Consider the following 21221-nt stretch of genomic DNA (forward strand, 5'->3'; position numbering starts at 1 on the left):
CTACCTACACCATCACAATAAATCCATGTAATATAGTCTACACCATCACAATGAATCCATGTAATATAGTCTACACCATCACAATGAATCCATGTAATATAGTCTACCTACACCATCACAATAAATCCATGTAATATAGTCTACACCATCACAATGAATCCATGTAATATAGTCTACACCATCACAATGAATCCATGTAATATAGTCTACACCATCACAATAAATCCATGTAATATAGTCTACACCATCACAATGAATCCATGTAATATAGTCTACACCATCACAATAAATCCATGTAATATAGTCTACACCATCACAATAAATCCATGTAATATAGTCTACACCATCACAATAAATCCATGTAATATAGTCTACACCATCACAATGAATCCATGTAATATAGTCTACACCATCACAATAAATCCATGTAATATAGTCTACACCATCACAATAAATCCATGTAATATAGTCTACACCATCACAATAAATCCATAGTCTACACCATCACAATAAATCCATGTAATATAGTCTACCTACACCATCACAATAAATCCATGTAATATAGTCTACACCATCACAATAAATCCATGTAATATAGTCTACACCATCACAATAAATCCATAATATAGTCTACACCATCACAATGAATCCATGTAATATAGTCTACCTACACCATCACAATAAATCCATGTAATATAGTCTACACCATCACAATAAATCCATGTAATATAGTCTACACCATCACAATAAATCCATGTAATATAGTCTACCTACACCATCACAATAAATCCATGTAATATAGTCTACACCATCACAATAAATCCATGTAATATAGTCTACACCATCACAATAAATCCATGTAATATAGTCTACACCATCACAATAAATCCATGTAATATAGTCTACCTACACCATCACAATAAATCCATGTAATATAGTCTACCTACACCATCACAATAAATCCATGTAATATAGTCTACACCATCACAATGAATCCATGTAATATAGTCTACACCATCACAATAAATCCATGTAATATAGTCTACACCATCACAATGAATCCATGTAATATAGTCTACACCATCACAATAAATCCATGTAATATAGTCTACACCATCACAATAAATCCATGTAATATAGTCTACCTACACCATCACAATAAATCCATGTAATATAGTCTACACCATCACAATGAATCCATGTAATATAGTCACCATCACAATAAATCCATGTAATATAGTCTACCTACACCATCACAATAAATCCATGTAATATAGTCTACACCATCACAATAAATCCATGTAATATAGTCTACACCATCACAATAAATCCATGTAATATAGTCTACACCATCACAATAAATCCATGTAATATAGTCTACACCATCACAATAAATCCATGTAATATAGTCTACCTACACCATCACAATAAATCCATGTAATATAGTCTACCTACACCATCACAATAAATCCATGTAATATAGTCTACCTACACCATCACAATAAATCCATGTAATATAGTCTACCTACACCATCACAATAAATCCATGTGATATAGTCTACCTACACCATCACAATAAATCCATGTAATATAGTCTACACCATCACAATAAATCCATGTAATATAGTCTACACCATCACAATAAATCCATGTAATATAGTCTACACCATCACAATAAATCCATGTAATATAGTCTACATACACCATCACAATAAATCCATGTAATATAGTCTACACCATCACAATAAATCCATGTAATATAGTCTACACCATCACAATAAATCCATGTAATATAGTCTACACCATCACAATAAATCCATGTAATATAGTCTACATACACCATCACAATAAATCCATGTAATATAGTCTACACCATCACAATAAATCCATGTAATATAGTCTACCTACACCATCACAATAAATCCATGTAATATAGTCTACACCATCACAATAAATCCATGTAATATAGTCTACACCATCACAATAAATCCATGTAATATAGTCTACACCATCACAATAAATCCATGTAATATAGTCTACACCATCACAATAAATCCATGTAATATAGTCTACACCATCACAATAAATCCATGTAATATAGTCTACCTACACCATCACAATAAATCCATGTAATATAGTCTACCTACACCATCACAATAAATCCATGTAATATAGTCCACACCATCACAATGAATCCATGTAATATAGTCTACACCATCACAATAAATCCATGTAATATAGTCTACATACACCATCACAATAAATCCATGTAATATAGTCTACACCATCACAATAAATCCATGTAATATAGTCTACACCATCACAATAAATCCATGTAATATAGTCTACCTACACCATCACAATAAATCCATGTAATATAGTCTACCTACACCATCACAATAAATCCATGTAATATAGTCTACCTACACCATCACAATAAATCCATGTAATATAGTCTACCTACACCATCACAATAAATCCATGTAATATAGTCTACACCATCACAATAAATCCATGTAATATAGTCTACATACACCATCACAATAAATCCATGTAATATAGTCTACACCATCACAATAAATCCATGTAATATAGTCTACACCATCACAATAAATCCATGTAATATAGTCTACACCATCACAATAAATCCATGTAATATAGTCTACACCATCACAATAAATCCATGTAATATAGTCTACCTACACCATCACAATAAATCCATGTAATATAGTCTACCTACACCATCACAATAAATCCATGTAATATAGTCTACCTACACCATCACAATAAATCCATGTAATATAGTCTACACCATCACAATAAATCCATGTAATATAGTCTACATACACCATCACAATAAATCCATGTAATATAGTCTACATCACAATAAATCCATGTAATATAGTCTACACCATCACAATAAATCCATGATTTATTTTAGACAGGTCTAAAGAAACATGATAATGTGAAAATGTAGTCTTATTTCAGAAGAACAGAATATCATACTCCTGAGTTATCCTTATGTTCTGTCCTGATCTGACTACGCTAAATGACTGTAGGCTACACCAGCCTAAACCTATCCATGTTAACATTGAACCGGGTGAATGGAATACGAACAACAAGGCATCCAATATGCTCATTAAGGAAATAATCGTCCTCCCTCCCTCTTAAAAGGCACCGACCCGTCACTGGTATTTGCATATTGAAACAAACCGTTTCTATTGGATGCCAGGAGGGATATCTCCACGGTGACCGCTCTATTTGTCTCTCCCCTAGCTGGTCGAGCAATGGACGCCATCCATGTGACCCAGCTGGAGAGGGACACCTTGCTAGTGTGCCTGGACAGTAAGTATGACCTCTGAACCCATAGAGATGATGACCTCTTGACCTGCACTCAAGATTTTCTTTTTTTATTTATTTTACCTTTATTTAACCAGGCAAGTCAGTTAAGAACAAATTCTTATTTTCAATAACGGCCTAGTAACAGTGGGTTAACTGCCTGTTCAGGGGCAGAACGGCAGATTTGTACCTTGTCGGCTCGGGGGTTTGAACTTGCAACCTTCCGGTTACTAGTCCAACGCTCTAACCACTAGGCTACCTGCCGCCCCTACACTCTAACCACTAGGCTACCCTGCCGCCTCTACACTCTAACCACTAGGCTACCCTGCCGCCCCTCCACTCTAACCACTAGGCTACCTGCCGCCCCTACACTCTAACCACTAGGCTACCCTGCCGCCTCTACACTCTAACCACTAGGCTACCCTGCCGCCCCTACACTCTAACCACTAGGCTACCCTGCCGCCTCTACACTCTAACCACTAGGCTACCCTGCCGCCCCTCCACTCTAACCACTAGGCTACCCTGCCGCCCCTCCACTCTAACCACTAGGCTACCCTGCCGCCCCTCCACTCTAACCACTAGGCTACCTGCCGCCCCTACACTCTAACCACTAGGCTACCTGCCGACCCTCCACTCTAACCACTAGGCTACCCTGCCGCCCCTATCCTAAGATGTGTTCCAAATGGCACCCCTATTCCCTGTGCAGTGCACTACTTTTGACCAGAGACCATAGTTTTCCTGTCACCGTAGGGCTCTGGTTAAAGTAGTGCACTGCCCCCCTCCCCCAGTCTTAACTGTTGTCCTGCACTGCCCTGAGAAAAGTTTTCCCTGCTCATATACAGTATATCACAAAAGTGAGTACACCCCTCACATTTTTGTAAATATTTGAGTATATCTTTTCATGTGACAACACTGAAGAAATTACACTTTAAAGTAGTGAGTGTACAGCTTGTATGTATAACACTGTAAATTTGCTGTCCCCTCAAAATAACTCAACACACAGGCATTAATGTCTAAACCGCTGGCCACAAAAGTGAGTACACCCCTAAGTGAAAATGTCCAAATCGGGCCCAATTAGCCATTATACAAGCTGTACACTCACTACTTTACATTGTAGCAAAGTGTCATTTCTTCAGTGTTGTCACATGAAAAGATATACTCAAATATTTACAAAATGTGAGGGGTGTACTCACTTTTGTGATATACTGTGAATGTCTGCTTTTATTCAACCCACTGTTCTAAAGGATTCTCTTCCTCTTCTAGAAAATATCAAGATCGTTAACCTCCAGGGAAGACTGAAGTCCAACAAGAAGCTAGCCTCGGAGCTCAGCTTTGACTTCACCATTGGATCCGTTGGTAAGATGTGCTCCCTTATTCACCTTCTACTGTACATCCATTGTAATAACGTGTATAGGAAATGTTATAACGTCTACAGGAAGTGTTATAACGTCTACAGGAAGTGTTATGACGTGTACAGGAAGTGTTATGACGTGTACAGGAAGTGTTATGACGTGTACAGGAAGTGTTATGACGTGTACAGGAAGTGTTATGACGTGTACAGGAAGTGTTATAACGTCTACAGGAAGTGTTATGACGTCTACAGGAAGTCTTATAACGTCTACAGGAAGCGTTATAACGTGTACAGGAAGCGTTATAACGTGTACAGGAAGCGTTATAACGTGTACAGGAAGTGTTATAACGTGTACAGGAAGTGTTATAACGTGTACAGGAAGTGTTATAACGTGTACAGGAAGTATTATGACGTTCCCCAACTGGTTTTATTTGGCCCCCCAACTTTAACGTAGTCCGAGAAATGCTGATGAAGGTCTTGCTCGAGTTGTGTATGCAACTGGTTCACCTCTGACGCTCACAGGCAATGTGTATTGGAAGAGATTTCTGAATGTTCTTTTCCCAGCATACACCCCTCCAACCAGACATGCTTTATCTACTCATTTGCTGGATGCAGAGTTCAAGTGAAGGTCAAGCAAATCATAGAGGAAGCAGACTGTATTGCAATCATCTCTGATGGGTGTTTGAATGTTTGTGGGCAAGGAATAATTAACTACATCATCTCCACCCCTCAACCAGTATTCTACAAGAGCGCAGACACAAGGGACAACAGACATACCGGTCTCTACATTGCAGATGAGCTGAAGGCAGTCATCAATGACCTTGGACCACAGAAGGTATTTGCACCAAGCGAACATGAAGGCTGCTTGGTGTAAAGTGGGAGGAGTCCTACCCTCACACCCATTGGCTGCGCTGCTCATGTGTTGAAGCTGCTCCTCAAGGACATAATGGCACAGAAAACAATGGATACCCTCTACAAGAGAGCCAAGGAAATGGTTAGGTATGTGAAGGGTCATCAAGTTATAGCAGCAATCTACCTCACCAAGCAAAGTGAGAAGAATAAGAACACCATATTGAATCTGCCCAGCAACACCTGTTGGGGTGGTGTTGTCATGTTGTCTCCTGGAGGGGAGACTATATCCACAGTAAAAATGAGTCCTATATCGACATAACCTGAAAGGCCGCTCAGCAAGGAAGAAGACACTGCTCCAAAACCACCATACAAAAGCCAGACTACAGTTTGCAACTGCACATGGGGACAAAGATGGTACTTTTTGGAGAAATGTCCTCTGGTCTGATAAAACAAAAATAGAACTGTTTGGCCACAATGACCGTTTGGACGAAAAGGTGGGAGGCTTGCAAGCCGAAGAACACCATCCCAACCGTGAAGCACGGGGGTGGCAGCATCATGTTGTGGGGGTGCTTCGCTGCAGGAGGGACTGGTGCACTTCACAAAATAGATGGCATCATGAGGATGGAAAATTTCGTAGATATATTGAAGCAACATCTCAAGACATCAGTCAGGAAGTGAAAGCTTGGTCGCAAGTGGGTCTTCCAAATGGACAATGGCCCCAAGCATACTTCCAAAGTTGTGTCAAAATGGCTTAAGGACAACAAAGTCAAGGTATTGGAGTGGCCATCACAAAGCCCTGACCTCAATCATATAGAACATTTGTGGGCAGAACTGAAAAAGCGTGTGCGAGCAAGGAGGCCTACAAACCTGACTCAGCTACACCAGCTCTGTCAGGAGGAATGGGCCAAAATTCACCCAACTTATTGTCGGAAGCTTGTGGAAGGCTACCTGAAACATTTGACCCAAGTTAAACAATTTAAAGGCAACGCTACCAAGTACTAATTGAGTGCATGTAAACTTCTGACCCACTGGGAATGTGATGAAAGAAAGAAAAGCTGAAATAAATCATTATCTCTACTATTATTCTGACATTTCACATTCTTAAAATAAAGTGGTGATCCTAACTGACCTGAGACGGGGAATTTTTACTAGGATTAAATGTCAGGAATTGTGGAAAACTGAGTTTAAATATATTTGGCGAAAGGTGTTTGTAAATTTCCGACTTCAACTGTATGTTGGAAACGCTTTGGGAGATGCGATGGATCATTAAATTTTCCCTTTTGTTGTTCAGTGAAATCATCCCATGTGAAGAGTCAACTCATTTAATTAAAGTTCAATTCGTAACTAAATTGTTTTTTAAACATTTCTATTGGAAGGTTTTAATAATTTCCAAATATGTCTACTTATGATAAAAGGTTTATGTTTCTGTCTCCATTTAAATGGTATTAATATTAATTTGCATATTTTTCCGTTAATTCCCACGGAAAGTTTCCTCCTCTGACTAGTCCCCAAAATGTTTGGGTTTCTTGCGGTCAATTTTCTGTCTACAAATTAAATAATTATGTAGTTAATTAATTATGTAATTATGTTCCGACCCCTTGACCATCCGTTCCAGAAGAAATTGACCCACGGCTGAATCAATTTGATGATCCCTGGTGTATAGTAACAGTGTTATAATATGCATAGTAAGTGTTATAGCATATGTATAGTAATAATGTATATGATATCTGCTTTATTAAGGAAAGGTTTACTTGTGGTAAATACACTGACTGATACTCTTGATAAGAGTGCCTGCTAAATGATCAAAATATAATGTAAATGAAAAGACCAATGCTGATATCCTTCCTGTCCTGACTGACGTCCCTCTACCCTCCAATGCTGATATCCTTCCTGTCTTGACTGACGTCCCTCTACCCTCCAATGCTGATATCCTTCCTGTCCTGACTGACGTCCCTCTACCCTCCAATGCGTCCCTCTACCCTCCAATGCTGATATCCTTCCTGTCCTGACTGACGTCCCTCTACCCTCCAATGCTGATATCCTTCCTGTCTTGACTGACGTCCCTCTACCCTCCAATGCTGATATCCTTCCTGTCCTGACTGACGTCCCTCTACCCCAATCTATCCTTCCTGTCCCTCCAATGCTGATATCCTTCCTGTCCTGACTGACGTCCCTCTACCCTCCAATGCTGATATCCTTCCTGTCCTGACTGACGTCCCTCTACCCTCCAATGCTGATATCCTTCCTGTCCTGACTGACGTCCCTCTACCCTCCAATGCTGATATCCTTCCTGTCTTGACTGACGTCCCTCTACCCTCCAATGCTGATATCCTTCCTGTCCTGACTGACGTCCCTCTACCCTCCTCCTGCTCCAGTGTGCCTTCAGGACAGTGTTCTGGCCTTCTGGAAGCACGGCATGCAGGGAAGGAGCTTCAAATCCAACGAGGTAGTTATTACTGTAGTAACACAACCATTCAGTCACTTAACTATATACAACCAGACTCGAAATATTATTTCTTTGTATTTTTGCGTTGTCATTTCATAAAATGTCCATAATATACAGAAGTGGTGGGAAAAGTACTCAACTGTCATAGTTGAGTAAAAGTAAAGATACCTTAATAGAAAATGACTCAAGTAAAAGTCACCCAGTAAAATACTACTTGAGTAAAAGTCACCCAGTAAAATCCTACTTGAGTAAAAGTCAAAGTATTTGGTTTTAAATATACATAATTATCAAAAGTACATGGAACTGATCAAATGTACTAAAAGTTAGAATTCCTTATATTAAACAAACCAGACGCCTTAATTTTTTAAAATGATTATTTATTGACGGAGCGCAGGGCCACACTCTAACACTGACCGGATATCATTTACAAACAAAGCATTTGTGTTTAGTGAGTCCACCAGATCAGAGGCAGTAGGGATGACCAGGAATGTTCTCTGTTTTGTGAGTCCTCCAGATCAGAGGCAGTAGGGAGGACCAGGGATGTTCTCTGTTTAGTGAGTCCTCCAGATCAGAGGCAGTAGGGATGACCAGGGATGTTCTCTGTTTAGTGAGTCCTCCAGATCAGAGGCAGTAGGGATGACCAGGGATGTTCTCTGTTTAGTGAGTCCACCAGATCAGAGGCAGTAGGGATGACCAGGGATGTTCTCTGTTTAGTGAGTCCTCCAGATCAGAGGCAGTAGGGAGGACCAGGGATGTTCTCTGTTTAGTGAGTCCTCCAGATCAGAGGCAGTAGGGAGGACCAGGGATGTTCTCTGTTTAGTGAGTCCACCAGATCAGAGGCAGTAGGGAGGACCAGGGATGTTCTCTGTTTAGTGAGTCCACCAGATCAGAGGCAGTAGGGATGACCAGGGATGTTCTCTGTTTAGTGAGTCCTCCAGATCAGAGGCAGTAGGGATGACCAGGGATGTTCTCTGTTTAGTGAGTCCACCAGATCAGAGGCAGTAGGGAGGACCAGGGATGTTCTCTGTTTAGTGAGTCCTCCAGATCAGAGGCAGTAGGGAGGACCAGGGATGTTCTCTGTTTAGTGAGTCCACCAGATCAGAGGCAGTAGGGAGGACCAGGGATGTTCTCTGTTTAGTGAGTCCTCCAGATCAGAGGCAGTAGGGATGACCAGGGATGTTCTCTGTTTAGTGAGTCCTCCAGATCAGAGGCAGTAGGGATGACCAGGGATGTTCTCTGTTTAGTGAGTCCTCCAGATCAGAGGCAGTAGGGATGACCAGGGATGTTCTCTGTTTAGTGAGTCCTCCAGATCAGAGGCAGTAGGGATGACCAGGGATGTTCTCTGTTTAGTGAGTCCTCCAGATCAGAGGCAGTAGGGATGACCAGGGATGTTTTATGAGTCCACCAGATCAGAGGCAGTAGGGATGACCAGGGATGTTCTCTGTTTAGTGAGTCCTCCAGATCAGAGGCAGTAGAGATGACCAGGGATGTTCTCTGTTTAGTGAGTCCTCCAGATCAGAGGCAGTAGGGATGACCAGGGATGTTCTCTGTTTATTGAGTCCACCAGATCAGAGGCAGTAGGGATGACCAGGGATGTTCTCTGTTTAGTGAGTCCACCAGATCAGAGGCAGTAGTGATGACCAGGGATGTTCTCTGTTTAGTGAGTCCTCCAGATCAGAGGCAGTAGGGATGACCAGGGATGTTCTCTGTTTTGTGAGTCCTCCAGATCAGAGGCAGTAGGGAGGACCAGGGATGTTCTCTGTTTAGTGAGTCCTCCAGATCAGAGGCAGTAGAGATGACCAGGGATGTTCTCTGTTTAGTGAGTCCACCAGATCAGAGGCAGTAGGGAGGACCAGGGATGTTCTCTGTTTAGTGAGTCCTCCAGATCAGAGGCAGTAGGGAGGACCAGGGATGTTCTCTTGATAAGTGACTAAATTGGACCATTTTACTGTCAAAATGTAACAAGTACTTTTGGGTGTCAGGGAAAATGTATGGAGTAAAAAGTACATTCTTTTCTTTAGGAACGTAGTGAAGTAAAAGTTGTCAAAAATATAAATAGTAAAGTACAGATATCCCCCCAAAAAACGACTTAAGTACTTTAAACCACTGATATACAGCACCAGTCAAAAGTTTGGACACATCTACTCATTCCAGGGTTTCTCATTATTTTTACTTTTTCTACATTGTAGAATAATAGTGAAGACATCAAATCACTGAAATAACACATATGGAATCATGTAGTAACCAAAAAAGTGTTAAACAAATCAAAATATATTTGACATACTTCAACGTAGACACCCTTTGCCTTGATCACAACTTTAGTCTACTGTGGTGACGGTGTGGGTCTACTGGGGTGACTGTGTGGGTCTACTGGGGTGACTGTGTGGGTCTACTGGGGTGACTGTGTGGGTTTACTGGGGTGACGGTGTGGGTCTACTGTGGTGACGGTGTGGGTCTACTGTGGTGACGGTGTGGGTCTACTGTGGTGACTGTGTGTGGTGACGGTGTGGGTCTACTGGGGTGACGGTGTGGGTCTACTGGGGTGACGGTGTGGGTCATATTGTGGTGACGGTGTGGGTCTACTGGGGTGACGGTTTGGGTCTACTGGGGTGACGGTTTGGGTCTACTGGGGTGACGGTTTGGGTCTACTGGGGTGACGGTTTGGGTCTACTGGGGTGACGGTGTGGGTCTACTATGGTGACGGTGTGGGTCTACTGGGGTGACGGTGTGGGTCTACTGAGGTGTGGGTCTACTGGGGTGACGGTGTGGGTCTACTGTGGTGACGGTGTGGGTCTACTGTGGTGACGGTGTGGGTCTACTGTGGTGACGGTGTGGGTCTACTGTGGTGACGGTGTGGGTCTACTGGGGTGACGGTGTGGGTCTACTGGGGTGACGGTGTGGGTCTACTGTGGTGACTGTGTGGGTCTACTGGGGTGACGGTGTGGGTCTACGGTGGTGACGGTGTGTGGTGACGGTGTGGGTCTACTGGGGTGACAGTGTGGGTCTACTGGGGTGACGGTGTGGGTCTACTGTGGTGACGGTGTGGGTCTACTGTGGTGACGGTGTGGGTCTACTGTGGTGACGGTGTGGGTCTACTGGGGTGACGGTGTGGGTCTACTGGGGTGACGGTGTGGGTCTACTGGGGTGACGGTGTGGGTCTACTGGGGTGACGGTGTGGGTCATATTGTGGTGACGGTGTGGGTCTACTGGGGTGACGGTTTGGGTCTACTGGGGTGACGGTGTGGGTCTACTGTGGTGACGGTGTGGGTCTACTGTGGTGACTGTGTGGGTCTACTGGGGTGAAGGTGTGGGTCTACTGGGGTGACGGTGTGGGTCTACTGTGGTGACGGTGTGGGTCTACTGGGGTGACGGTGTGGGTCTACTGGGGTGACGGTGTGGGTCTACTGGGGTGACGGTGTGGGTCATATTGTGGTGACGGTGTGGGTCTACTGGGGTGACGGTTTGGGTCTACTGGGGTGACGGTGTGGGTCTACTGGGGTGACGGTGTGGGTCTACTGTGGTGACGGTGTGGGTCTACTGTGGTGACGGTGTGGGTCTACTGGGGTGACGGTGTGGGTCTACTGGGGTGACGGTGTGGGTCTACTGGGGTGACGGTGTGGGTCATATTGTGGTGACGGTGTGGGTCTACTGGGGTGACTGTGTGGGTCTACTGGGGTGACGGTGTGGGTCTACGGTGGTGACGGTGTGTGGTGACTGTGTGGGTCTACGGTGGTGACGGTGTGTGGTGACGGTGTGGGTCTACTGGGGTGACGGTGTGGGTCTACTGGGGTGACGGTATGGGTCTACTGGCGTGACGGTGTGTGGTGACGGTGTGGGTCTACTGTGGTGACGGTGTGGGTCTACTGTGGTGACGGTGTGGGTCTACTGTGGTGACAGTGTGGGTCTACTGGGGTGACGGTGTGGGTCTACTGGGGTGACGGTGTGGGTCTACTGGGGTGACGGTGTGGGTCTACTGGGGTGACGGTGTGGGTCTACTGGGGTGACGGTGTGGGTCTACTGTGGTGACGGTGTGTGGTGACTGGGGTGGGTCTACTGCGGTGACTGTGTGGGTCTACTGGGGGACGGTGTGACGGTGTGGGTCTACTGGGGTGACGGTGTGGGTCTACTGGGGTGACGGTGTGGGTCTACTGTGGTGACGGTGTGGGTCTACTGTGGTGACGGTGTGGGTCTACTGTGGTGACGGTGTGGGTCTACTGTGGTGACGGTGTGGGTCTACTGTGGTGACTGTGTGTGGTGACGGTGTGGGTCTACTGGGGTGACGGTGTGGGTCTACTGGGGTGACGGTGTGGGTCTACTGTGGTGACGGTGTGGGTCTACTGGGGTGACGGTGTGGGTCTACTGTGGTGACGGTGTGGGTCTACTGTGGTGACGGTGTGGGCCTACTGTGGTGACGGTGTGGGTCTACTGTGGTGACTGTGTGGGTCTACTGGGGTGACGGTGTGGGTCTACGGTGGTGACGGTGTGTGGTGACGGTGTGGGTCTACTGGGGTGACGGTGTGGGTCTACTGGGGTGACGGTGTGGGTCTACTGTGGTGACGGTGTGGGTCTACTGTGGTGACGGTGTGGGTCTACTGGGGTGACGGTGTGGGTCTACTGGGGTGACGGTGTGGGTCTACTGGGGTGACGGTGTGGGTCATATTGTGGTGACGGTGTGGGTCTACTGGGGTGACGGTTTGGGTCTACTGGGGTGACGGTGTGGGTCTACTGTGGTGACGGTGTGGGTCTACTGTGGTGACTGTGGTGACGGTGTGGGTCTACTATGGTGACGGTGTGGGTCTACTGGGGTGACGGTGTGGGTCTACTGGGGTGACGGTGTGGGTCTACTGAGGTGATGGTGTGGGTCTACTGGGGTGACGGTGTGGGTCTACTGTGGTGACGGTGTGGGTCTACTGGGGTGACGGTGTGGGTCTACTGGGGTGACGGTGTGGGTCTACTGGGGTGACGGTGTGGGTCATATTGTGGTGACGGTGTGGGTCTACTGGGGTGACTGTGTGGGTCTACTGGGGTGACGGTGTGGGTCTACGGTGGTGACGGTGTGTGGTGACTGTGTGGGTCTACGGTGGTGACGGTGTGGTGACGGTGTGGGTCTACTGGGGTGACGGTGTGGGTCTACTGGGGTGACGGTATGGGTCTACTGGCGTGACGGTGTGTGGTGACGGTGTGGGTCTACTGTGGTGACGGTGTGGGTCTACTGTGGTGACGGTGTGGGTCTACTGTGGTGACAGTGTGGGTCTACTGGGGTGACGGTGTGGGTCTACTGGGGTGACGGTGTGGGTCTACTGGGGTGACGGTGTGGGTCTACTGGGGTGACGGTGTGGGTCTACTGGGGTGACGGTGTGGGTCTACTGTGGTGACGGTGTGGGTCTACTGGGGTGACGGTGTGTGGTGACGGTGTGGGTCTACTGGGGTGACGGTGTGGGTCTACTGGGGTGACGGTGTGGGTCTACTGTGGTGACGGTGTGGGTCTACTGTGGTGACGGTGTGGGTCTACTGTGGTGACGGTGTGGGTCTACTGTGGTGACGGTGTGGGTCTACTGTGGTGACGGTGTGGGTCTACTGGGGTGACGGTGTGGGTCTACTGTGGTGACGGTGTGGGTCTACTGTGGTGACGGTGTGGGCCTACTGTGGTGACGGTGTGGGTCTACTGTGGTGATGGTGCGTGGGTCTACTGGGGTGACTGTGTGGGTCTACTGGGGTGACGGTGTGGGTCTACTGGGGTGACGGTGTGGGTCTACTGGGGTGACGGTGTGGGTCTACTATGGTGACGGTGCGGGTCTACTGGGGTGACGGTGCGGGTCTACTGTGGTGACGTTGTGGGTCTACTGGGGTGACGGTGCAGGGTCTACTGGGGTGGCGGTGTGGGTCTAACTTTGGGTACAGATGGGTTTTTTCAATGTAGTTCCTCAACTATTGTGGAATACTGTGTATGTTACCATGTTCATTCATGTGCAGGTCACCCAGGAGATTTCTGATCCCAGCAGAGTCTTCCGCCTCCTAGGATCTGACAGGTGGGTGGTGCTGGAAGTGATTCTCTCTGTCTTTAACTCGTCACTCTTCTTCCTGTCCTCTCTTACCCGTCATCTCTTACGTCCCCCCCCCTCTTTTGCTCTCCTTTTCTCCCTCTCTCTTCCCCCTTTCTCTCATATATCCCTCTCCTCATTTCTTTCATATTTCCCTCTCCCCCTTTCTCTCAGTACTTTAAGGGGCGGCAGGGTAGCCTAGTGGTTAGAGCGTTGGACTAGTAACCGGAAGGTTGCAAGTTCGAATCCCCGAGCTGACAAGGTACAAATCTGTCGTTCTGCCCCTGAACAGGCAGTTAACCCACTGTTCCTAGGCCGTCATTGAAAATAAGAATTTGTTCTTAACTGACTTGCCTAGTAAAATAAAGGTTAAAAAATATATATATATATATCCCTCCCCCCTTTCTCTCATATATCCATCTTATCTCCCTCTCCCCCCTTTCTCTCATATCCATCTTATCTCCCTCTCCCCTTTCTCTCATATATCCCTCTCCCCCCTTTCTCTCATATATCCCTCTCCCCCTTTCTCTCATATATCCCTCTCCCCCCTTTCTCTCATATATCCCTCTCCCCCTTTCTCTCATATATCCCTCTCCCCCTTTCTCTCGCCTCCTATATCCCTCTCCCCCCTTTCTCTCATATCCATCTTATCCCCCTCCCCCTTTTTCTCTCATATCCATCTTATCCCCCTCTCCCCCTTTCTCTCATATATCCTCTCATATATCCCTCTCCCCCTTTCTCTCATATATCCCTCTCCCCCTTTCTCTCATATATCCCTCTCCCCCTTTCTCTCATATATCCCTCTCCCCCCTTTCTCTCATATCCATCTTATCCCCCTCCCCCTTTTTCTCTCATATCCATCTTATCCCCCTCCCCCTTTCTCTCATATATCCATCTCCCCCTTTCTCTCATATCCATCTTATCCCCCTCCCCCTTTCTCTCATATATCCCTCTCCCCCTTTCTCTCATATCCATCTTATCCCCCTCCCCCTTTCTCTCATATATCCCTCTCCCCCTTTCTCTCATATCCATCTTATCCCCCCTCCCCCTTTCTCTCATATATCCATCTCCCCCTTTCTCTCATATCCATCTTATCCCCCTCCCCCTTTCTCTCATATATCCATCTCCCCCTTTCTCTCATATATCTCTCCCCCCTTTCTCTCATATATCCCTCTCCCCCTTTCTCTCATATATCCCTCTCCCCCTTTCTCTCATATCCATCTTCTCTCTCTCCCCCTTTCTCTCATATCTCTCTCCCCCTTTCTCTCATATATCCCTCCCCCCTTTCTCTCATATATCCCTCTCCCCCTTTCTCTCATATATCCCTCTCCCCCCTTCTCTCATATCCTCTCCTCCCTTTCTCTCCTCTCCCCCTTTCTCTCATATATCCCTCTCCCCCTTTCTCTCATATATCCCTCTCCCCCTTTCTCTCATATATCCCTCTCCCCCTTTCTCTCATATATCCCTCTCCCCCTTTCTCTCATATATCCCTCTCCCCCTTTCTCTCATATATCCCTCTCCCCCTTTCTCTCATATATCCCTCTCCCCCTTTCTCTCATATATCCCTCTCCCCCTTTCTCTCATATATCCCTCTCTCCCTTTCTCTCATATCCCTCTCCCTTCTCTCATATCCCTCTCCTCCCTTCTCTCATATATCCCTCTCCCCCTTCTCTCATATATCCCTCTCCCCTTTCTCTCATATATCCCTCCCCTTTCTCTCATATATCCCCTCCCCTTTCTCTCATATATCCCTCTCCTCCTTTCTCTCATATATCCCTCTCCTCCCTTCTCTCATATATCCCTCTCCCCTTTCTCTCATATCCCTCTCCCCCTTTCTCTCATATATCCCTCTCCTCCCTTCTCTCATATCCCTCTCCTCCCTTCTCTCATATCCCTCTCCTCCCTTCTCTCATATATCCCTCTCCCCCCCTTTCTCTCTCTATATCCCTCTCCTCCCTTCTCTCATATATCCCTCTCCCCCTTTCTCTCATATATCCCTCTCTCCCTTCTCTCATATCCCTCTCCCCTTTCTCTCATATCCCTCTCCCCCTTTCTCTCATATATCCCTCTCCTCCTTTCTCTCATATATCCCTCTCTCCCTTCTCTCATATCCATCTTATCTCCCTCTCCCCCTCTCTCATATCTCCCTCTCCCCCCTTTCTCTCATATCTCTCTGTCCCCCCTTTCTCTCATATCTCTCTGTCCCCCCTTTCTCTCATATCTCTGTCCCCCTTTCTCTCATATATCCCTCTCCCCCTTTCTCTCCTTTCCATCTTCTCTCTCCCCCCCTTTCTCTCATATCCATTGCTTTTTTATCTCCCTTATTTTCTCTCATCTCTATATTCTCTCTCTACATTTCCTCTCGACCTCTTAAGCCGTAGAGGTCAGGGCTGGTAGCTAGCCGTTATCTCCAGTGTCCTTGCACAGGATCTCATTGTTCATTGCCTGGAAACCACCAAACATCCAACTCCTCTTCAGAGTCCTCTTCAGACCTCTCTACGGAGAGATTCCATCTCTTTCTCCCGGTTTGCTTCCATTCCTATGACGAGGCAGGTGCCTCAGATCAAATCAACAGTCTTTGATCATTCAGTATGATAAGATCCTGAGTGGGAAAAGTCATTGTAATCTCAACATTATCAGGAGAGGCTTGAAAACCTCCACATATTATACATGTGAGTCACACATTACAACTTCAATGATCCACCCACTGGTTGGTTACACTATCCCATTCCCTACCCAAGAATGCAGCAGAGTGGGCGCTGTGGCAGGAAAGTCCCTAGACCCCACGCACTGTCAGACAGTGAGTGCAGCAATCAGTTCTCCTCAACTATAGAAACCACTAAATCTGGCTCAGACACAAGGCAGGAGCCCCCCTGGAGGGCAGGAGCCCCCTGGAGGGCAGGAGCCCCCTGGAGGGCAGGAGCCCCCTGGAGGGCAGGAGCCCCCTGGAGGGCAGGAGGCTCAGGCTCCCTGGAGGGCAGGAGGCTCCCTGGAGGGCAGGAGGCTCCCTGGAGGGCAGGAGGCTCCCTGGAGGGCAGGAGCCCCCCTGGAGGGCAGGAGCCCAGCACCATTCCTATTCCCCTGCAACAGCCTCTGCTCTACCAACCTGCATGTTTTATTCAGACTGGCACCTGGGCACTGCCACGCCAGCCTGGTTGGAGTGTCTCTCTGATCCTCTGTAATTCCATCTGATGGATCAGACGCTATGGTCTTGGACTGTACCCTCTGTGGGCAGAGACACCCCTCTCATCTCATCTGTCACGCTAACCGAAGGATGGCACCTACCTCATCTCATCTGTCACTCTACTGGAAGGATGGCACCTATCTCATCTCATCTGTCACCCTGACCGAAGGATGGCACCTACCTCATCTCATCTGTCACCCTGACCGAAGGATGGCACCTACCTCATCTCATCTGTCACCCTGACCGAAGGATGGCACCTACCTCATCTCATCTGTCACCCTGACCGAAGGATGGCACCTACCTCATCTCATCTGTCACCCTGACCGAAGGATGGCACCTACCTCATCTCATCTGTCACTCTGCTGGAAGGACCGCACCTACCTCATCTCATCTGTCACCCTGCTGGAAGGATGGCACCTACCTCATCTCATCTCATGATCTGTAGTGTCATATTAACTTAGTGCCATTTTAAAATGTAGCCAGTCCTCTTATCTTTCTGCCTGCTACTCTCTCTGACTCTATTCATGATATTCTATTGTATAAATTGGACCTGGCTGGCAGCTATAACCTGCAGTGTTAATGTGCTGCTGCTAACTGACATCTCTCTCTCTCTCTGAAAGGGTGGTGGTTCTGGAGAGCCGGCCCACTGACAACCCCACAGCCCTCAGCAACCTCTACATCCTGGCCGGGCATGAAAACAGTTACTAGCCCTGACCCCAGCCCTGTTACTGAGAACAGTTACTAGCCCTGTCCCTGTTACTGAGAACAGTTAGTAGCCCTGACCCCAGCCCTGTCCCTGTTACTGAGAACAGTTACTAGCCCTGACCCCAGCCCTGTCCCTGCTACTGAGAACAGTTACTAGCCCTGACCCCAGCCCTGTTACTGAGAACAGTTACTAGCCCTGACCCCAGCCCTGTCCCTGTTACTGAGAACAGTTACTAGCCCTGACCCCAGCCCTGACCCTGTTACTGAGAACAGTTACTAGCCCTGACCCCAGCCCTGACCCTGTTACTGAGAACAGTTACTAGCCCTGACCCCAGCCCTGACCCTGTTACTGAGAACAGTTACTAGCCCTGACCCCAGCCCTGACCCTGTTACTGAGAACAGTTACTAGCCCTGACCCCAGCCCTGTTACTGAGAACAGTTACTAGCCCTGACCCCAGCCCTGACCCTGTTACTGAGAACAGTTAGTAGCCCTGACCCCAGCCCTGTCCCTGTTACTGAGAACAGTTACTAGCCCTGACCCCAGCCCTGTCCCTGTTACTGAGGACAGTTACTAGCCCTGACCCCAGCCCTGTCCCTGCTACTGAGAACAGTTACTAGCCCTGACCCCAGCCCTGTCCCTGCTACTGAGAACAGTTACTAGCCCTGACCCCAGCCCTGTTACTGAGAACAGTTACTAGCCCTGACCACAGCCCTGTCCCTGTTACTGAGAACAGTTACTAGCCCTGACCCCAGCCCTGTCCCTGTTACTGAGAACAGTTACTAGCCCTGACCCCAGCCCTGACCCTGTTACTGAGAACAGTTACTATCCCTGACCCCAGCCCTGACCCTGTTACTGAGAACAGTTACTAGCCCTGACCCCAGCCCTGACCCTGTTACTGAGAACAGTTACTAGCCCTGACCCCAGCCCTGACCCTGTTACTGAGAACAGTTACTAGCCCTGACCCTGTTACTGAGAACAGTTACTAGCCCTGACCCCAGACCTGACCCTGTTACTGAGAACAGTTACTAGCCCTGACCCCAGCCCTGACCCTGTTACTGAGAACAGTTACTAGCCCTGACCCCAGCCCTGTCCCTGTTACTGAGAACAGTTAGTAGACCTGACCCCAGCCCTGACCCTGTTACTTAGAACAGTTACTAGCCCTGACCCCTTCCCTGTCCCTGTTACTGAGAACAGTTACTAGCCCTGACCCCAGCCCTGACCCTGTTACTGAGAACAGTTACTAGCCCTGACCCCAGCCCTGTTACTGAGAACAGTTAGTAGCCCTGACCCCAGCCCTGACCCTGTTACTGAGAACAGTTACTAGCCCTGACCCTGTTACTGAGAACAGTTAGTAGCCCTGACCCCAGCCCTGTCCCTGTTACTGAGAACAGTTAGTAGCCCTGACTCCAGCCCTGTCCCTGTTACTGAGAACAGTTAGTAGCCCTGACTCCAGCCCTGTCCCTGTTACTGAGAACAGTTACTAGCCCTGACCCCAGCCCTGTTACTGAGAACAGTTACTAGCCCTGACCCCAGCCCTGTCCCTGTTACTGAGAACAGTTAGTAGACCTGACCCCAGCCCTGACCCTGTTACTTAGAACAGTTACTAGCCCTGACCCCTTCCCTGTCCCTGTTACTGAGAACAGTTACTAGCCCTGACCCTGTTACTGAGAACAGTTACTAGCCCTGACCCCAGCCCTGTTACTGAGAACAGTTAGTAGCCCTGACCCCAGCCCTGACCCTGTTACTGAGAACAGTTACTAGCCCTGACCCTGTTACTGAGAACAGTTAGTAGCCCTGACCCCAGCCCTGTCCCTGTTACTGAGAACAGTTAGTAGCCCTGACCCCAGCCCTGTCCCTGTTACTGAGAACAGTTAGTAGCCCTGACTCCAGCCCTGTCCCTGTTACTGAGAACAGTTAGTAGCCCTGACCCCAGCCCTGTTACTGAGAACAGTTACTACCCCTGTCCCTGTTACTGAGAACAGTTAGTAGCCCTGACCCCAGCCCTGTCCCTGTTACTGAGAACAGTTACTAGCCCTGACCCCAGCCCTGTCCCTGCTACTGAGAACAGTTACTAGCCCTGACCCCAGCCCTGTTACTGAGAACAGTTACTAGCCCTGACCACAGCCCTGTCCCTGTTACTGAGAACAGTTACTAGCCCTGACCCCAGCCCTGTCCCTGTTACTGAGAACAGTTACTAGCCCTGACCCCAGCCCTGACCCTGTTACTGAGAACAGTTACTAGCCCTGACCCTGTTACTGAGAACAGTTACTAGCCCTGACCCCAGCCCTGACCCTGTTACTGAGAACAGTTACTAGCCCTGACCCCAGCCCTGACCCTGTTACTGAGAACAGTTACTAGCCCTGACCCCAGCCCTGACCCTGTTACTGAGAACAGTTACTAGCCCTGACCCCAGCCCTGTCCCTGTTACTGAGAACAGTTACTAGCCCTGACCCCAGCCCTGTCCCTGTTACTGAGAACAGTTACTAGCCCTGACCCCAGCCCTGTTACTGAGAACAGTTACTAGCCCTGACCCCAGCCCTGTGTCCCCCAGTTGTTACTGAGAACAGTTACTAGCCCTGACCCCAGCCCTGTCCCTGTTACTGAGAACAGTTACTAGCCCTGACCCCAGCCCTGTCCCTGTTACTGAGAACAGTTACTAGCCCTGACCCCAGCCCTGTCCCTGTTACTGAGAACAGTTACTAGCCCTGACCCCAGCCCTGTCCCTGTTACTGAGAACAGTTAGGAGCCCTGACCCCAGCCCTGTTACTGAGAACAGTTAGTAGCCCTGACCCCAGCCCTGTCCCTGTTACTGAGAACAGTTACTAAAGCTGTCTGGCCCAAAGACCGGTAGTCCTGTCTGGCTCAGCCTCTCTGATCACCAGTAACCCTTCACTCAGCCTCTCTGATCACCAGTAACCCTTCACTCAGCCTCTCTGATCACCAGTAACCCTTCCCTCAGCCTCTCTGATCACCAGTAACCCTTCACTCAGCCTCTCTGATCACCAGTAACCCTTCACTCAGCCTCTCTGATCACCAGTAACCCTTCACTCAGCCTCTCTGATCACCAGTAACCCTTCACTCAGCTTCTCTGACCACCAGTAACCCTTCACTCAGCCTCTCTGTCCAGTGAAACAAACATGACAGCCCCCTTCACCTCCTCTCTTTTCCAGCCCCGTTCACTTTCTCCAGCCCCGTTCACCATTGCTCTTTTCTAGCCCCATTCACCTTCTCCAGCCCCGTTCACCCACTCCAGCCCCGTTCACCTCCTCTCTTTTCCAGCCCCGTTCACCACCGCTCTTTTC

The 21221-nt window shown here is 47.9% G+C and overlaps 1 protein-coding gene across 1 annotated transcript in view; it reads left to right on the forward strand.

The window, feature by feature from the left end:
• LOC115120925 (mitogen-activated protein kinase kinase kinase kinase 5-like) overlaps nt 1–20130 on the forward strand; it is a 153738-nt gene extending 133608 nt beyond the window's left edge. The window contains exons 30-34 of the mRNA XM_065025910.1: nt 3277–3345; nt 4603–4695; nt 7918–7988; nt 13962–14017; nt 17834–20130. Of these exons, the coding sequence (XP_064881982.1) occupies nt 3277–3345; nt 4603–4695; nt 7918–7988; nt 13962–14017; nt 17834–17921 (377 nt within the window). The 3' untranslated portion in view covers nt 17922–20130. The remainder of the gene's footprint in view (nt 1–3276; nt 3346–4602; nt 4696–7917; nt 7989–13961; nt 14018–17833) is intronic.
• The last annotated feature ends 1091 nt before the right edge of the window (nt 20131–21221 follow it).

Source organism: Oncorhynchus nerka, linkage group LG12 (assembly GCF_034236695.1).
Source record: "Oncorhynchus nerka isolate Pitt River linkage group LG12, Oner_Uvic_2.0, whole genome shotgun sequence".
Lineage (NCBI taxonomy): Eukaryota > Metazoa > Chordata > Actinopteri > Salmoniformes > Salmonidae > Oncorhynchus > Oncorhynchus nerka.